The sequence below is a fragment of the Trypanosoma grayi genome, assembly GCF_000691245.1.
Source record: "Trypanosoma grayi strain ANR4 Tgr_338_V1, whole genome shotgun sequence".
In the NCBI taxonomy this organism is placed as follows: domain Eukaryota; phylum Euglenozoa; class Kinetoplastea; order Trypanosomatida; family Trypanosomatidae; genus Trypanosoma; species Trypanosoma grayi.
Window position 1 is genome coordinate 1 of NW_008825957.1, and position 17,293 is coordinate 17,293.

A 17,293-nucleotide genomic window follows, 5' to 3' on the forward strand; every position below is an offset into this window, starting at 1 on the left:
TGCTGAGGCGGTGTTGTTGGTGGCGTCCCCTGCAACGGGCGACTGCCTGGTGTGGAGTTACTGCTGCTGCGGGCACCCCGCTGACCACTGTACGCGAAGGAGGCATCGGGGTGCGCCAGACGCACCTGGATTCTGTTGCCACCTATCACATGGCCAACAAGGTTTGAAATCGCCAGCTCCGCCGAACGCGGATTTCTGTACAGAACAAATCCGTATCCCTTGGACTGCCGCGTTCCCTTCGCTCGCATAATTCGTGCTGAAGTAATGGGGCCGTACGGTGCAAATAGGTTAAATAGTTGCTCATCGTCAAATTCAATGGGGAGGCTTGCAACATACACGTTGCGCCCGAATTCCGATTGGTCTACCGGCGTTTGAGTAATCATTATCTTTTGTTTTGCCTTTTACCGTTCTTCTTTTCTTGTTCCCTTTTGTTTCCCTTTTTTTTTGCTTAAAAAGGGCAATACACGCTGCTCACTTTGCTGCTCGGCTATCCATTAAAAGAACAGAACAAGAATGAAAAAGAAGTAACAGTACCATGCATCGTTCTTCAACCCCTCCCATCTCCCTCTTTGCCAAACGGAGGGGCTCGCCACAAATAAGTATGCCATCGACGCGTTTGTTTCGTATTTTTATTTTCACAGTGAACAAAATTGTCGTACCTTTGCGTCTTCAGGAAATGGAGGCCACAACTGTGCACTCCGTTGGGTGATGCCAGTCGCCACAAACAAAGCAACGAACACTTGGACCTCCTTTTGGTGCTGCCAACTTACGAGGACAGCACCGAGCCACATGGTCCACTTCACCACAGAAGAAACAAGACTTCTTCGCCTCTCTCTGGTTTTTCTCAGTTTCTTCGGGTGGAGCCAAAGGAGCTGTGAGAGGAACTTGGGGCTGCCGCCTATCGACGATGGTTAAGTTTCTCACGCTCTCAAAATCATCCTTTAGCAGCTTAAGGATAGCACGAACAACCACGCTGCTGGCCGATTCCCAGCTCTGTGAGGGATCATTAATTTTTTGGCTAAGGGCGGAGTCAAGTTGGTCCTTTAGATGTTTCAATAATGCTGCATCCTCACTCTGACACTTAAAAGCAGTCATTTCATCCACCACAAGCTCACCATACTTTGGTAGGTACTCCAACTTACCACCGCTAAAAAGTATAACATGCAACGGTGTCACCATCGAAACGTCTCGCAAAAACGTGGCAGACGTCTTCACCTTGTCGACATATACGAGAAGAGGCGAGGTGAACCTCTTTTCTTTGCCTGCAACACTAGAGGGATGAACCAAAACCTCCGACCCATCAAATGTCGTGATATTAACAAAGCAACCCCCTTTTCTATTCGCATTGGTTTTCACTCGAGCGATGTTTGGGTAAAGGCCAGCAACAATACAGGAGAGAATGCACTTTACACTCCGAGCGTTGGTGTTGAAAAGCGCCCCACCAGACTCGTAAATACAGTCGTCAAGGGTGATAACAGGCTCATAAAGGAAACGATCAGGAGATGTCTGAGTCGGTTTGTCCTCGATGAAACCTGCCTCGAAGAGGTAACGTTCATACTGTCGTTTAGTTGCCTGAATCTGTCGGAGGGTTGCCGGGGAGAGATAGTAACGAGTGCAGAAGTTCCTTCCAGCAGAATTTCCCTCCTTATGTTGCACCGCGATCCAGCGAGCATAGGCGAACCATGACACCAAATGATCTGACATGTATTCACCAGCAAGTGCTTTCCGTACTCCCTCCACCTCAGTTTTATAATCCATCGCGGACAGAAAAGGACTTCGTATGGCAAGACAAGCTGCAATCGTCAACACTGGATCCACACAGTGCAAAATAGCCCCATGAATAATCATTTTTCCAATGCGCACATCTAGCGGCAAGTTTGCCAAGTGCTGTCCAAGAGATGTTAGGTGCTTATTAAACGTTAGTGCTCCAAGAGTTGTAAGAGCTTTAACACTACTTCGCACTGCGCGCTCCTCAGGTGGCGAAAGAGCCTTTTGAAGGTACTCCACTTCATCACCCAAATTGAGTGAATAGATCTGCAGGACAAGACTTTCAAGGGGTACGCGATGCATTTCGCATAGTTGATGATCCTCCAATGCCTCGAATTGTGCATTGGTGAACAAGCGAAAACAAAAACCTTCCCTCACACGTCCGGCACGCCCTTGGCGCTGTCGGCAGTTTGCTTTTGACACATTCACTGTCACCAACTGTGAGAGACTTTTCTTAGCGTCGTATCGATTTTCTTTAGCCTTGCCACTGTCGATGACGAATACTGCATCATCAATGGTAATAGAGGTCTCCATAATGTTCGTTCCGATGACTACTTTGCGTTTCCCTTTCGGTGGCCGCCGAAAGACACCTTGTTGCTCTGACGAACCCAAAGAACTATGAAGATTATAAATCAAGCAACTTTGGGCCAGCTTGGGGTTAGACCTTAGTTGTTCCATACACCGCACTATCTCTGCCATACCAGGAAGAAAAACCAAAATGGCTCCCTCCATTCTCATCACAGTGTCGATGTGCGCGACAATATACTCAATGAGTTCGTAATTGATGATGTCAAGGTTCATCCTTAGAACTGTCTCTAGAGTTTTCGGCGCCACATTCATCTTCGCAACAAGGCTTTGCTCGTCCGCGACTATCTCACACGCTTCTTCAACCTCGTCAAAGTCAATACTTGTCATATGCTTTCGTGTGTTACGACGCCGCTCTTCTTTCCTCACCTCCCACTTAGCGTACGGTGACCCGTCCTCAAGTGTATAACCAACCATGGGAATGACATCCTCTAAATGAAAGACTTGCACAGGGAATGTGCGACCTTGAATAGAAATAATGGGGGCCCCACCAAAATAACGGGCAAAGAGCCCGGAGTCCATTGTTGCGCTCATCAACACCACCTTTAGGTCTGCTCGACGCTTGATGAGGTCACGCAGTAGGATGAGCAGAAAGTCCGTATCTACGCCACGCTCATGGATCTCGTCCACGACAATGTGGCTGACACGACCCAGAAACTTCTCGACCTGCAGACGTCGCAAAACGATACCTGTGGTGCAGTAGGTTATCTGTGTACGCCTCGAAACACAATTTTCCAGACGAATTGTATAGCCCACCACACCACCCACTGCTTCATCACGTTCCTCTGCAACCCGAAGAGCGACAGACGTTGCAGCCAGCCTTCTCGGTTGAGTACACACTATATTAGCTGAACTACCTCTACCTTCTTCACACATAAACTCATAAAGATACTGCGGTATCTGTGTCGTCTTGCCGCTACCGGTCTCGCCACCAATAACTACAACCTGATGCCTTGAAAGTGCTTCTTGAAGCTCTTCACGAGCCTGAAAGGCGGGCAATTGTGCACGTGCATTTTTCATTGTTCCAGCAATTTTAAGTGTTTCCCATTCCATCATTAGTTTGGTGTCAAGTTCCTTATCACGCTTCAGAAATTCACGACGTATATAATCCTCCTCACGATGTGTGTAATCGACTGTATTGAGCTCAACTTTCGGTGGCATAAAGCACGACGCAGGACGGGCATCATCAGTCGGCGAAGGAGCTCTCTGAGGAGCTGTTAGAGCGCCCGCGAACGCCTCTCGTTGTGCGGCTAAAGTAGTTTTCTCATCTCTGGCGGTCTGCTGTTCCTTTAGTGATTGCCGCTCGTTTTCTGGCCTAGGTAGATCACTAATCGACGAAACAGCTCCATGAACAGCAGAGAGTAAAGCCACAAGACAGCCTTCACCTGCAAGACCATTAATAGCTTCAACCGCAGCATCCAGCACGGACCGACGCGCAGCAGCAGATACCTCCTTCGTGTCTGACGGAAGAACGGCTAGAATAGGCAACCCCCCACCAACCTGTTGTTTGCGCGGCTGAATAAACACAAGAGGTGGGTCAACAGGGTAGTGGTCAGGGATGCGAACAGAGATCAGCACACCCTTCTCATTTTCGGTCAAAAAAGAGAAGTAAAGCTCACGGTCCTCGACATCGTCATCATCAAAGTTCCTCATGCCCAAGAAGCTGTCCTCAAACAATGTTTGTACAGCTTCAACCTCCCCTTCAAGTATTTGATCCCCCTCTTCATCTGTCAGAATCACCTCCACCTCTTCTCGACTATACCACAACATATACGAGAACAAATCAAAACAACTCTTCACGAGAAACGGCTGACAGAGCCCACCTTCACTTAACAATTCCGTAATGGAAGTAAAGGGTGGTAGCCTTGATTCCCCCATTAGATCCGTCACGTACTGTGTGGTAAGGTCTGGTGGGAAACCAAGTCCTTCGTAAAGCCTTTGCAGGATTTCTGAAGGAGTTAGCGGCAAGTTACGTTGAAACGTAATACGCGACCCCGAACTTGGGTCAAAATGCTTTTCGGGGACAGGCACCACACCACCGGTTGCTGCATGATGAAGGACATCAATGATCATGTCTCTCCCAGCGCGGGAGAGCATCGAGGGTGGCGCCTTTGGCGGTGGTGCAGCACCGCGTCCACCACGCCCACGCCCCCGACCGCGTGCGGGCTCCCTCGCCTTTCGCTGTCTATTCGGACCCATACCTTCACTTCTACTCCGACTACTACCACCACCACCACAATTACTACTACCGGGTGGGGAATAGAAACAGATGAAGGAGCAAACAAAAAGGAAAAGAGAAGGCACACTAGAGAAGGAGAATCATAGAGCAAAGCGCAAACATGCGCATCTAAGCAAACAGAAACAATAGGGTAGACACACACCCCAGTGCACGTAATGTCCCTCAAAAGAAACTCAACAACAGCTGATGACGAAGAAGAGCCTCTTGGGCCCTTATCCTTTTTTTTGGGGAAATCATTGATATCTGATCCTGTTTGTTGCAATTCGTTCTCACTGTTTATATCGAGTTTGTATTCATTTTCCTTTTTTATTATTACCGTGACTTTTTTCGTTCGTTTTCCACATTTTTTTCTTGACGAAATTGACCCTTGCCTTGCATTTCTTTTCAGCACGTACTCATAAAGACCAAAAGGAGATGGAATAATAATAATAAAAAAATGGCTCCGTGAAATTGCTGAACTCTGACATCTCTGCGCGGATCAGCTGTTGGGCACTGGCCGGTTGGTTGTTGCATCGTAAGAAGTTGTCTTTCATAAGTTTGTAAAAGAATCTACAGAACACGAAAAAAGAAAAAAAAACATGGGAATACACTCTTTTATAGTAGTAATTTTATATGTGGTGTTCTCTTGTTCACTGTCCCATTATGTAGGGCTGTGGATATACCAGGACAACCGCAGGCTCCGCGACGTTGTATAGCATCGCTTGCTGGCAAAAAAGAGGATAAACCTTCTTCGCCGAGGCCTCTGGTCGGGCAAGGCGCACTTGAACACGAGTGTTGCCAACAGTATGGCCTTGAAGAGCAATAACAGCGTTGTATGCGTCTTGGTGCCTTTCCATAAGCACGAATCCGTAACCTTTGCACAACCCCGTGTTTTTGTCCTTCACAAGGGCTGTGGAGACGATTTTCCCGTAAGGCGCAAACAATGCACGAAGCTCTTCATCTGTGTAGTTGCGCGGGAGACTTGCAATGTACACGTTGCGATTGTACGGTGATTCGAAGGACATTTTTAATTGAGAGTGAGCGTTCACTTCGTTATTCTATTCGATGCAAAAACGAAAAAAAAAAACGGGGACGAGAACAACAAAGGAGCTTCAATCAATGTAGTAGTATGCCTGTTTCCATCACCACACTCCCGACACCGCGGAGAGCCCCAAAATTAGAGAAAAATTGAAACGTGCTACAACACAATAAGACAAAAAACCTCAACCTCGCTTAGAACTTTTATAGGGTCTCGTTTTTTCGATATCCTCAATATCAAGAACCCTTTGCCGTTTTCCACCTTGTCTACTTTCTTTAAAGGCGCTAGGGCACAATTGCCTAGCTGCACACTCAGAGCAGTGTGGAAAGCGAGGAGAACATACAGTTTGCCCTAATCCCACTAAAACCTCATTAATCTCACCCCAATACTCGCGCGGAAGCCAAGATTCAAGTGCCTTTCGTGTATCTTCCGGTGTCTTCACTGTCATTGGCACCCAATTGAAACGCTGCGCTATGCGGTGAACATGCGTATCCACTCCGATGCCAACCACCACACCGTCAGCTGCTTGTAGGAATATATGTGCCATTTTGGGCCCCACACCTGGAAGAGCAATCAGTTCCTCGTAAGATTGCGGCACACATCCTTGGTGTCGCTTTAAAATAGAGTCAGTTGCTCCTTTGATATGTTTCGTCTTCATGTTATGAAAACCCACTTTCGAAATAAACTCATCGAGCTTCTTCGCAGGCATTTTTGCTATTACCTCCGGTGTGCAGCCATGCTCAATCAACGAATGCATTGCTGCTGCAGTTACATGATCTTTTGTTTGAGCGCTGAGCATAAGTGCAAGTAGAATTTGATACCGCCTCGTTTCGTTTGAGGCCGATTTGTCGAATAACTTTGAGCATCCCACCGTGTCTACCGGGGCCTCCGTTGTCTCCCTGATCTCTTTTATTTTGGCATACAGTTTGTCCCAGTTTAGCGGCGGTATGAACACATTTTTCTTCATAACCCCTCCTAAAGGGAAGCAAATATTTTTGAGAAAAAGGAAATGTTGTATACATTCTTTCTTCCCAAACTCGATGCATCCCCCTTCCAACAGGAATAAAAATAAACAATATATATATATATATATACCGCCAATGCCTTCACACTATATCAAACCCCTTACACTGTTTTCAGTTCTTCCATTTCATTTATGTATGTGTATGAGGAAAAAAGAACAAAAAGATAACGAAACCACACTAGCTGCGTCTTATGCATCCTCATTGCAAAGAAACTCGTCAGGATTGATATAGGTGGCATAAGAATAACAAACCGATGGTGATCCTCCTGAAGACATCCCCGAAATATGTAACTGACGACTGAAAGCACCCCACTGTATTTCCTCAACAATCCTCTGGTGCGCAAATTCAAAAATACGATCCCAGGAGGCATATTTTCTTTTGCAGAGCGAACACCACTGTGAACTGCAATGTGGTTAGGGTGGTAGGACACTCCCCATCGGTCGAATGTAACGACCGTGCGAACACTCTTGGCCTTTTTAAGGTATGAAAACACTTCTTGTCTAATTAGGTCACTATCCCATGATCTGTTCAGCCCATCTTGCAAAGAGGGATGATTGACAACTTTCACATTGTTCTTGTGGACCCCAAAGTACTGTCCGCTACGATAGAGCTCCTTCTCGCGAGCCGCACCAAGGCCCGCGTAGTTTCCGTTTGAGAGGCAAAGAAAATGCACTTTTAAGTCATGCTGCCTCAGATATTCCAACAACGGAGAAAAAAACATCGCTTCGTCATCCGGATGGGCAAAAACAAGAAGAACATCCCCAAGTACACGTGGACTAATTGCAGCTGCCTTGCGTTGCCACTGGAGAAGAGCCCCTGCTACCACCGCAACAACACACACCACAAAAAGACTAGGCATTTTTTTTCCTTCACACCTACACAAACTTACAATGAAAACATCAATGAAAAAAGATCAGGAAACGACAAAAAGAGAACAAAAGCCGATAAAAAACTACCCAACAGAAATGCTGACAGCAGCTTATACCATTCCGATCACTAAACACAGCTCCCAATCAATCCACTCTTGTATATTTGTAATATACCACTGTAAGAGGTGATAAAATACACAGAACGTATAGTATCCTCAACTACACTCTATAGACGGAGTCTGTCTTTAAGGTCATTGAGTTTATCCAGCTTCCTTAGTGTCACGTCATCATGGTGTTGCTCGTGTTGTCGTCGTTGTTGTCGAGCTTCCTCTAAACGACTCTTCTTGGATACACTGCGAGCAGCATCTTCTTCAGTAACCACATTGAAGAACTGAGGCGTTAGAAAAGACCCGTTGGACATAATAGCACCACTCTCTGTAGCTAGCTCTGGAGAAAATCGGAGGGGACGTCCTCTCTTTTTGGTCTGCATCAGAAGCCGATATTTCTCTTCCTCGTATTTCTCGCGCTGATTTTCCCATTGAGCTCTTTCCTCTTCCAACAATTTATCCTTCGCAGCAAGCGAAGCCTCATATCTTTCGAGATACTGTCTCATATCACGTTGTGTTTCCTCTAACTGTTTCTCCCGCAGGCCAAGCTCTAACTGAATCTTCATCTCTTTAGCCTTCCATTCTTTTTCATGCACCGCCACAGCACTGCTATTCTTAATCCTTTCTCCCTCCAGAATACCAGCGAGTCGAGAAACTTCTATGTTTGCTGAAGCACATTTTTCTTGAGCCTCACCTAGCCTCTGTAGTAAATCATTTCTCTCCTTCGCAGCGTCAGCGGACTTCTTCCACTCCTCATCTAACATATTCAGGACGTTTTTTTGCGATAAATAAATCTCTTCTTTCAATGACTCCAATTTTTCAGCAGTCATTTGCCATGAGTTCGCTAGTTCAACTGTTGTTGACTTCAGAGCCTCATTTTCCTCCTTCAATTTCTGGACTTCCTCCCTAAATGCCTTCATGGTGCTCCTCCAGTCACCTTCTTCCCGCTTGGCAGACCCCGCCGGTGATGGTGAAACAGTAGTAGGCTTGTTGCCTGCCAGTGCCTTTTTGGAACTCATCATCATCACCTTTATAAATTAGAGATAAAAGAGAAGAGGGGGAGGAGACCCACAAAAAGAAAACAGTTTAAGCAACAAGAACAACAACAAAAAAACAGCAAGCGAAGCAAACAAAGCAGGGATCAGCCAGAGACACTTTTTTTTGTAGAGTAAAAAAGAGGGGGGCAGGGGGAGACACACATTCTCTGCGGGCGTTCACCATCGTTTTTTTTCTCTTGAGGTTCAACCTGAATGACCGTCAGCGGCCGTAGGTCCAGACTCTGTAGACAGAAAGAAGGCCAGAAAAGAGACCACATATGCTGGCTAGACCACGAACACTGTCCCAGCGCTTCAGATACGACATGGCCACGAAAAGATCAAGCAACAGCTTCAACTCTGTAACAAAGATCCAATGCAATTCAAAGTCTTTCCACAACAGTTCTTGATACGAACCCACCACTATATCATTTGCTTCTTCCACCTCCACAATTTGATTCTCATTTTCGTCATTGTTCACCTTATTTGCAAAATTTGCTTTACTCATTCTGCGTCGTAGTTTGTCAACTCGATCATATCTGGACAACAGAGAAAATGAGTCTTTTGAAAACAGGAGTTCTTTTTCTGTTGTTTGACGGGACGCGTCCAGAATCCCCTGTAACAGCCGTAGCGTGTTGAGGAAGAGGTCAATCAAAAAAACAGGTAGTGTGCACCGAACAGCCAAGCTGATAAGTTGGTCAGCCACCTGACTGTGAAAGAAACCCTTTTGTACAAGAAAAGCAACATCTTCACATGACGATTTAACACACATTAGGGCCCGGGCTATCATATCACATATCATCTGACACTGGATAAAAACAGCAATCCACTTTCCACCGCTGACCGGAATGTAAACAAGTTCCGAACACTTGATTAAGGTTACCCTCATCCTCACAAACTCACCAACAAAACGCCCTACACGAAACAGTCGCCGCGTGTTAACAATGGTCATTAACCTTCTCTCAACTGCGCTGAATTCCGCACCAGGAACATAGTTGGGATTGTAGTCCACCGCGTGCATCCATAGTTTTACCCTAAGAAAGTATTGAAGAACTTTAAACAATTTATCTCTGCCCTGATATGTTTGTAACAGCTGCCTTAGACGCGTCTTTGCCGTTATATCTTCAAACGGATCACTTCCCAAAACACGAAGAGCGTCATGACGCATCCCTGTGAAATAAAAAGAAAACCTAAAATAAGATAATAATAATTAAAAAAAAAAGAATTACGACCAAAAAAAAAAGAGTCCGACTAAACAAAAAAATCCATGGGATGAGCAAATACTGAATTTGAAGAACAGAAAAGATCAAGTGCCAACCATAGAATCTTAACCGGGTGCTTTTCTTCACGTGTGAAACAAGAACTCCACAGCAGCTCTCCTAGTCAAAACTAGGATCGTTTTCTCACAAGATCCAACTCACTATTGGTGAGCGTACCCATAATCCAGTCGGCATTCAGACACCTGCACATCCTCAATTGTGTTGCATTCCACTTTCTAGAATTTAGCTTTTCCACCAAAGTCTGCAAGGCCCTGTGTGCACTTCCGAGAACCTTGTCTCCCATTCCATCGCTATCCCTTTCCTTTCGCCTCTGTTCCTCTCGCTTTAACCTGGCTGCAGTTTTATCGTCAACCTTTAACTTGTACACGAGTCGGCCACGCAGAGTCCGTGGACCAACAACCTCATCAGCATCTTGTGTCGATGAGGAATGTTCACGATTGGGACGTATATCGAGAGCGCTCCAAAGAGATGGATCAGGTAGTAATGCATTGCATGGGTAGAATACATTTGATGCAATAGTCGCGTGCTTTAAAGGAGTCGCTGCTTCAAACAAAGGTTCTTGTTCCTCTTTACGCGCTTTGGTCAGGTCGTCTATAAATTCAAGCCACTCAATGTCCTCATCAGAACAAGGGATGTAATTACCTACTCTGTAATGCTCAATCATGGATTTGTGTGTAAAGTCTACACAGTGTTCAGCACGCCTCAGAAGCGTTTTCGGTAAGGAAGGCAATCCTAAGACGGATTCAGCATTTACCAAATTATTCCAACCTGCGCGTACCAACCCTTCGTGTTGTGAAGAGGAAAGGAGCTCAATCTGACGCTCTGCATATCCAAGAACTTCACGCTCGTCTTGCCGCCAGAGGTGGTATCTTACTGCCTCATTAGACAACAGTATTGCGTCCTTCAATGACTTTACGACAGAAGACACGCCCCTCTCATACACCTTGGAAGCCATCTGCAAATCACCAGTGATGCACTGCTCTACAGATGCCCACTGATAATATATTCTCCAATCTGTGATACTTTTAGCAACAGCAGCTTTCCCAATATCCCGGAACCGTTTTCGGGTTTGGAATGAATCATTAACACTATTGGCGAGCAATCGCTGCTCAAAAATACCTCGACTCACAATGTCATTTGGCGCCTTAATTGAATCAATACCCGACTTGGATAGCAGCGCTTCCAAGGAACACAATGCAATAGACTTCTGACCAACACATTCACGTCCTCTTTCAAGAATTTCTAGAGCCTGTGCTTCATCTTTCATGTCTACTGCAACAAAGCAAGCATAGGCATACCAGCACACATCCTCTAATGCAAATTGGATACAAAGCTGGCGAAACGCAAGCTCAATTCTTCGCACATGCAGATCGTGTGAAATTTGACTTTCTTCAGAGCCATCCAACATTGATCGTAGTAAGGTGTTCCACTGACAACAAATCAGGTTCCTGCGAAACACACTGCATTTTTTAACGTCTACAAAACGGTCAGGCCAAGCTGGCTCTGTCTTCAGAATATCAGAAAACCGCACAACTTCAGATATTGGTAAACAATTCGGCATTGTCTCTCCGTCTTGTTTTGCCGCCTCAAGCTCAAATGTGCTATACACCTTATACACCAGATCGTGTTGATACAGAGGCACTCGCAAAGCTAGTTGAAACAGCTCTCGTTTTTTCCCCTCAGAGCACAGATGAATAGCCCGCAGCCACAAGGGAGCGCTGTAAGGATCAAGTCCGACTCCGTGTATCGCCTCCAAGACTATATCGTCATTGACAGGTATCCCTTTTTTTTCTGCATAATCAAAGTACGCCATCCACGTTTCTTGGTAAGCTGCATTTTCAATCATTTTTGCTATGCATTCTCCCTGTTCCTCTTCAGGAAGATCAAATACCCATCGTGCGCTCAAGGCAGAAGAGGGATTTGATCTAATATACTCACCGAGAAGCAAGGGAGACTGATTGTCGTCACTCAATTCCATTACTAGAAACCCCTAGAAGAAAAAAAAACACAACCNCCCCAAAAAAAAAAAAAAAGAATTCAGGTAATAATGATACAAACAACACAAAAAAAGGACAGAGTATAATTCCCCAATTAGTTATTCCAGAAAACGAAACAGCAGACATATTTCCTCATACTATTCTTGTCACTGACCCTGAGGGTGCAGTTTACCATGCGAAAAGTACGCCGATGGGCCACTGTGCATCCATTCTTCTTCCTGAATACGTTTAGAATAATCACGAATGACACGCCAGTAGTCACTCTCGCAACAAACCACTGGGGCTGTCACGTCCTCACGTTTCGTGTCCCAATGAGAGTCCATGATCTAATAGTATATGCACATCTACTGTCTACTAGAATAACTCTAAAATAAAACCCACCAACACGAAAAAACGCAGATTAATCAAGCTTGTAAAAAACATTTCAATTACTCATGAGGCCAACGTTCAAAATACCAAACAAAAAAATCAAACATTCTCGCCCTAGGCAATACACTACTACTATAGCTAATGATAATAGAAAATAACCCTATTCCGCAAAGAAAAAAAAACCCTTCCATACACCTCGTGCCTAATACGTATACTCTTTTCCGGTGTAGCCTGCCCAGCACTCCCACTCCTTCAGACCACAATCACGATTCAGACCGTTGTTACCCCAACCAAAAGCGAAACCACCACCAGGGTAACGACGATGGCGAATACGGGCAAACGGATTGTCGGGACCCTTGTAAGTGACATAGTGGTGCGAGTGCTGAAGCTTCTGATACATGATCCAAATAACAGCAAGCAAACCAACTCCAGCAATACGCGCACTCGAGCGGAGGCCGCCCATATAAGTCGGATTGAAAAGCGGGTCATCCGGCATCGGAAGCCGCCCAGTTCTGCAGGACGCCATTATACCTTTTAATATCTATCAAGAGTAGAATCACCAGGGTACAGACAAAAGGATAAAGTAACAAAAAAAACTCCATTGTTTTACTGATTGTATTGCTTTTTATGGTCAAAGCTTCAAAAAAAAAAGGCATATTAAGCTTTTCCTTAACCGAACAAAAAGCAAAGAAACGCTTATACACAGATCATTATGACTTCCTCCTTTTATAACGCTTTGTTAAGGGACATGCATCCTTCAGTGATATCATCAACTACAGGATCCATATTGTCCCAGACTTCATCACCAAGCGTTGTACACTTGCTCGGCTGTTTAGAGTTTACAATGCCGCTGAAAGCTGCAGTATTGTCTGCAAGTGGTAGTTGCTTGTCAAAAAGGATGCACGCCGTCTTCTGCTTCGTGTACATAGTCAACAGAAGTTTTCCCGTTGGAACATGGTATACTCTTGCTTTGCGATCTAAACCGGCGACACCAAGAAGTTGATGACCAGCAGGATGTTTAGTCATACTGCGCACACTTCCAACACCACCACGCAATTTCGCCCTGGACGCAAATCCACGCCTTGTGTCATACAAATGTATGTCACCACTTGCTTCTCCAATAAGAAATTTATTGCAATTCCACTGCATCAGTGTGGTTGGCCTTCGTTCAATTTCGCGGCTAATCTCGTATTCCTGTACTGGTCTTTCGTTGCTGCGACGATCATAAAAGCGCACTTGATGATACCCCGTGGTTGTACAGAACACAAAAGGATTAATGATACACGTCCCAGTTACGTAAACAGGGTACGGCACATCCAAAACGTGATCCCTCACATTCTTCGCCCGAAACACGGGAGTTGCGACATCCTGCGCAGAAAGATCGTAAACACAAAGATCATTTTCTTTGCCACCCATTGACATCATACCATATTTCCTATGAATGTGAAACGCCTCCACAGGCCCATTACACTCAAAAGCTTTTTCCGTCTCTAATTCTGCATTAGCAATCAAAAGTTTACCATTTTTGGAAACTACCACAAACTTCTCCTTCACAAAAGAAAGACTATTGGGTAGCGCTGCAGAGAGTCCTAGTTTCTTTGACCTTACCAGCATGCGCTCTCCAACATCCAAGATTGATACAACACCGTCATTCATTGAGATGGCCAGTTTTGAAGTGGAACTATCCATCCAGCACATACCAGCAATCCCTCTTTTTCTGTTCTGTTCCCCGTAGGTGAATGACAACGTGGCTCCTGTACTCTTCGAGACATCCCACACTTTCACCAGGCCAGTGTCATCTCCAGTAATACACGCCATGTCTAAAAAAAAAAACTCACCAAAATCAACACGAAAGAAATGGTATTAAAGGTAGAATATTGCCAAACAAAAAAAAAATACCCCAAATAATTGTCACAAGATTTAAAACGTCACCCCGAGCACACGTCAATAGATCAACGCGCAAGGTCAAAATACCTTTCAACTTCTTTCTCAGCGAGTTCAACTAAAACAGCAGCTTCTAAATGGACCTTCTGGCGTTTCAAAACATCTATGAGTTTGTTCTGCTTTCTTAAACAGTTGATAAGTTCATTTTTTTCTGAAGAAAGCTTGCTAACACTCGCGCGTAGTTGTGCAAAGCCTTCACCCTGGGAAATGCTCTTCGTTTCATTCATTTCATCAACCTTTGACCTCAATAACGCTATCTCACGGAGAGCGTTTTCAAGCTTACGATCCTTTGCGTCACCAGGACTTAACTGGGCGCTGCGCTGAAGCAAAACCATTTCTTTTTTTTGCGTTGCAACCACATTTTCCGCCACACTTAGCTTTTGCTCGGCCAATTTCCTATTGTAGAGCTCCGCATCCAACTTTTGCTGCATAACTACCAGTTGTCTTCCTAACTTTTCAGACTCTTCACGGCTTTTCGTCAGCGCAGATCTTAAATCGCGGACTTCATTGCTCTCACCCGACTGGTTGATCCTTTTCTTGTTTTCGCCTTTCAGGTCTCTGCCACCAGCGACAATCAACGAAACCGAACGCTTGTCGATCTCAGAGCCACTGAATGAAGCAGTCCCACAACCGCGCGACGATTTTTTTTCATCCGCGGCAAGGGAATTTGGATGCGCTAATTCAAGCCTGAACCTTTCGTCACCCACGTCAGCAAGATATTCTTCACCCTCAGGATCCATTGCGCGTCGCCACGGCCCATCTAGGAAAAAAAACCACACCAAACACGAAAAAAAACCCAAATAAGCAGAGAACCGCCGGCACACACCGCCAAAGAGAATCGGGCGCGGCAAAAAGCCAAACGGCCCCGCCTGCCGCCCTTCAAAAGAAAAAAAACAAGACTGCGGCGCCCAAAGGCCGGAGGAATCGCACCACACGGCGCGTTTTGCGAAGCCCGTCCCGGCCCGATCGGTCGGCCCGGGCGGGGTGAAGGGGGGAAGGGGGCCGCCGCGCTTCTCGGCAACTCTGGCTGCCCTGTTTTGCGGGGTGGTTTGCGCCCCGTGGTGTCGGATGTTTTCGGCGCCTCGGTGGGCGAAAGCGTTGGCCAGGGTTGCGTCGCGTTTGCGCGGGCGTGTGTTGGCGTTCCGCTGCTTTCAACCCGGGGGCGGTGATGGTTGCCCCTTCCCTCAGGCCTACTCGCGCCACCCCGAATATTTATTGGGTTTCTTTTGTGGTGGCCTATTCCCCCGAAGGCCTGCAATGCGTTCCGGTGGTCATGGCGGGCTTCGTTTCTTTTTTACCTGTCTGGCATTGCGGCCGTTCTGCCGCTTCGCGCTATGGCCGATGATGCTCCTCTTGTTTGGATCCTAACGGCTTTCTTGGCAGCTACGCTGAGGATCTGGAGCGATCGCGCCAGATTTAGGCGAAACGGGGGTATGAATGTGTAGTGTAGCCGTTGGCGTGGTTATGGGAAACGGGAAGGCCATTTAATGGGTTGCTTCTTGCTTGCGGCTGCCTTTGCGAAGGGGGAATAGCGAATTCGGGGTTCTGCCACACCGGTGGCCGTCGCAGTGGTAGTTTTTCACGGCTTTGAGAAATCTTTGAAAAGGCTACAGCGGCACAAGGGAATCGTTATGAAGAAATGCTGTGAAGATCACCACTCAAAGCATGGGGCCATTTTGGGTTGGTGAGAAATGTCCCTCGAAGCCTGTGGCGAGTAAGGTTTGTGACGAAGATGTGCTCTGCCCTTCATTTTTCTGAGCGTAGAGTAACGGACATGGAAATTGAGCAACCACATCAAGGCATTATGGTGAATCAGTGAAGAGTAACTACGTACAGCGGCGAGAATAGGTAGTTTGATTTTTTAATCTGTCTAGGGGAATGTTGTTGGCGAGGTTTTTGCTGGGTTGGTGTAAGCCGGGTGCTGTATTGGTGCTCTGCTTCCTTCGGAAGGGCTCTTCCATGAGCAGTGAAGATGATTGACAGCAATCTCACGGTGTAGGCACTGCCGGCAAAGTGTTTTTGGGGGAATGAAAAACGTGAACCAAGTTGTATATACAGATTGCCCGTCAGAGCACTCCTTCTCCTACTCTACAACGTGCAGAATGAGGCTGAATTAACAGCGGTGCCGGAGATGAATGTGGATGTGCCACGCAACCAGTATTTGTTTGGATTCCAGATGTAGTCTACTCCTACTGCAGAAATAAGTTGTGGGCTTAAGAGGTGGGTGGATGTAAACACAAAAAAACACTGGATGCGCATTGCTATTCTGCGGATGCGACATGTCGATTTGTGGGCATCATTGGCTGCTGGTGCACCGCTGGCGCGATGCGAGAAGGACTGACGAGGGAATGAAAGGGTTGCCGGGGGTGATGGGTGGCTCGTTACTGCGCCTATGCTCTTTAGGTGGTGTGGAATGGCGCAATGTAAAGAGATAGAGAGCAGGTGTGTGAAGCACTTGACTGGCAGGGGCAATGCTTTGTTGTGAACGTTCCTCTGTGTTCTCCTGGTGTGCGGAGCCGTATGGGCCCAACGCTCCATTTATGGTTGCTTGGGGGGTTCTGCCTTATGCAAACGGAAGAACGTAACATTCAAAATCATCTTGGTGTTGGCGGAAACGCATGACGCTGTGTGGGGTGTGATGCCTTTGGATGGTCATTAAGATATGTGAGTGTGTGTGTGTGCTTTTATCTTTGGAATTCGTCCGGAGGGAAACAAGTCTAGTTGAGTGGAAAAGTGTGTTGGGTTATTGCTGCTTCGACATATCCTTCACCTGCACGTGGCTGTTGAGAAGGAAACGATCAAGGAGCCCATCTTGCAGAAGTCGACACTAAATCAAGTTGTCGGTGGGTGTTCTTTTTGGTTTGTTCCTGTATACACTTGTGGTGCTCACCGTGTGTTCAAGGAACGGGGTGAAGGTGGGATTTCCTCTCGTGTCTGTGTCTCATTTGTGGTGACTGGTGGTAACAATACTTGAGTCTGGTTTCAAGGGGAGTGAGAAAGGTGTGTGTGCATGCCTTGTTGAGGGCTTGGCTTCTTCCCAAGCAACACAATACGAATCA

At 46.3% G+C, this 17,293-nt stretch overlaps 12 protein-coding genes across 12 annotated transcripts; all 12 read right to left on the reverse strand.

The window, feature by feature from the left end:
- Positions 1-383, reverse strand: DQ04_03381000 (putative RNA-binding protein 5; the record flags this gene model as incomplete). Its single annotated transcript, XM_009312775.1, has 1 exon — positions 1-383. A coding segment is annotated over one exon (383 nt), but the record flags the coding sequence as incomplete, so codon positions are not given.
- A 286-nt stretch (positions 384-669) lies between these two features.
- Positions 670-4,551, reverse strand: DQ04_03381010 (putative RNA helicase; the record flags this gene model as incomplete). Its single annotated transcript, XM_009312776.1, has 1 exon — positions 670-4,551. One exon carries the CDS (start codon positions 4,549-4,551, stop codon positions 670-672), a length of 3,882 nt encoding a protein of 1,293 aa, XP_009311051.1.
- Positions 4,552-5,220: 669 nt separating this feature from the next.
- Positions 5,221-5,595, reverse strand: DQ04_03381020 (RNA-binding protein; the record flags this gene model as incomplete). Its single annotated transcript, XM_009312777.1, has 1 exon — positions 5,221-5,595. One exon carries the CDS (start codon positions 5,593-5,595, stop codon positions 5,221-5,223), a length of 375 nt encoding a protein of 124 aa, XP_009311052.1.
- A 198-nt stretch (positions 5,596-5,793) lies between these two features.
- DQ04_03381030 (endonuclease III) lies at positions 5,794-6,576 on the reverse strand (the record flags this gene model as incomplete). Its single annotated transcript, XM_009312778.1, has 1 exon — positions 5,794-6,576. The coding sequence occupies one exon, from the start codon at positions 6,574-6,576 to the stop codon at positions 5,794-5,796; it is 783 nt and encodes a 260-aa protein (XP_009311053.1).
- A 158-nt stretch (positions 6,577-6,734) lies between these two features.
- Positions 6,735-7,493, reverse strand: DQ04_03381040 (N-acetylglucosaminyl-phosphatidylinositol-deacetylase; the record flags this gene model as incomplete). Its single annotated transcript, XM_009312779.1, has 1 exon — positions 6,735-7,493. The coding sequence occupies one exon, from the start codon at positions 7,491-7,493 to the stop codon at positions 6,735-6,737; it is 759 nt and encodes a 252-aa protein (XP_009311054.1).
- A 236-nt stretch (positions 7,494-7,729) lies between these two features.
- DQ04_03381050 (hypothetical protein) lies at positions 7,730-8,635 on the reverse strand (the record flags this gene model as incomplete). The annotated part of the gene is made up of 1 exon (XM_009312780.1): positions 7,730-8,635. The coding sequence occupies one exon, from the start codon at positions 8,633-8,635 to the stop codon at positions 7,730-7,732; it is 906 nt and encodes a 301-aa protein (XP_009311055.1).
- Positions 8,636-8,867: 232 nt separating this feature from the next.
- On the reverse strand, positions 8,868-9,812 carry DQ04_03381060 (hypothetical protein; the record flags this gene model as incomplete). The annotated part of the gene is made up of 1 exon (XM_009312781.1): positions 8,868-9,812. One exon carries the CDS (start codon positions 9,810-9,812, stop codon positions 8,868-8,870), a length of 945 nt encoding a protein of 314 aa, XP_009311056.1.
- Positions 9,813-10,033: 221 nt separating this feature from the next.
- On the reverse strand, positions 10,034-11,902 carry DQ04_03381070 (hypothetical protein; the record flags this gene model as incomplete). The annotated part of the gene is made up of 1 exon (XM_009312782.1): positions 10,034-11,902. One exon carries the CDS (start codon positions 11,900-11,902, stop codon positions 10,034-10,036), a length of 1,869 nt encoding a protein of 622 aa, XP_009311057.1.
- A 590-nt stretch (positions 11,903-12,492) lies between these two features.
- Positions 12,493-12,816, reverse strand: DQ04_03381080 (hypothetical protein; the record flags this gene model as incomplete). Its single annotated transcript, XM_009312783.1, has 1 exon — positions 12,493-12,816. One exon carries the CDS (start codon positions 12,814-12,816, stop codon positions 12,493-12,495), a length of 324 nt encoding a protein of 107 aa, XP_009311058.1.
- Positions 12,817-13,016: 200 nt separating this feature from the next.
- On the reverse strand, positions 13,017-13,979 carry DQ04_03381090 (ribosome biogenesis protein NSA1; the record flags this gene model as incomplete). The annotated part of the gene is made up of 1 exon (XM_009312784.1): positions 13,017-13,979. The coding sequence occupies one exon, from the start codon at positions 13,977-13,979 to the stop codon at positions 13,017-13,019; it is 963 nt and encodes a 320-aa protein (XP_009311059.1).
- A 263-nt stretch (positions 13,980-14,242) lies between these two features.
- On the reverse strand, positions 14,243-14,974 carry DQ04_03381100 (hypothetical protein; the record flags this gene model as incomplete). The annotated part of the gene is made up of 1 exon (XM_009312785.1): positions 14,243-14,974. The coding sequence occupies one exon, from the start codon at positions 14,972-14,974 to the stop codon at positions 14,243-14,245; it is 732 nt and encodes a 243-aa protein (XP_009311060.1).
- Positions 14,975-16,322: 1,348 nt separating this feature from the next.
- On the reverse strand, positions 16,323-16,772 carry DQ04_03381110 (hypothetical protein; the record flags this gene model as incomplete). Its single annotated transcript, XM_009312786.1, has 1 exon — positions 16,323-16,772. One exon carries the CDS (start codon positions 16,770-16,772, stop codon positions 16,323-16,325), a length of 450 nt encoding a protein of 149 aa, XP_009311061.1.
- Positions 16,773-17,293: the final 521 nt, after the last annotated feature.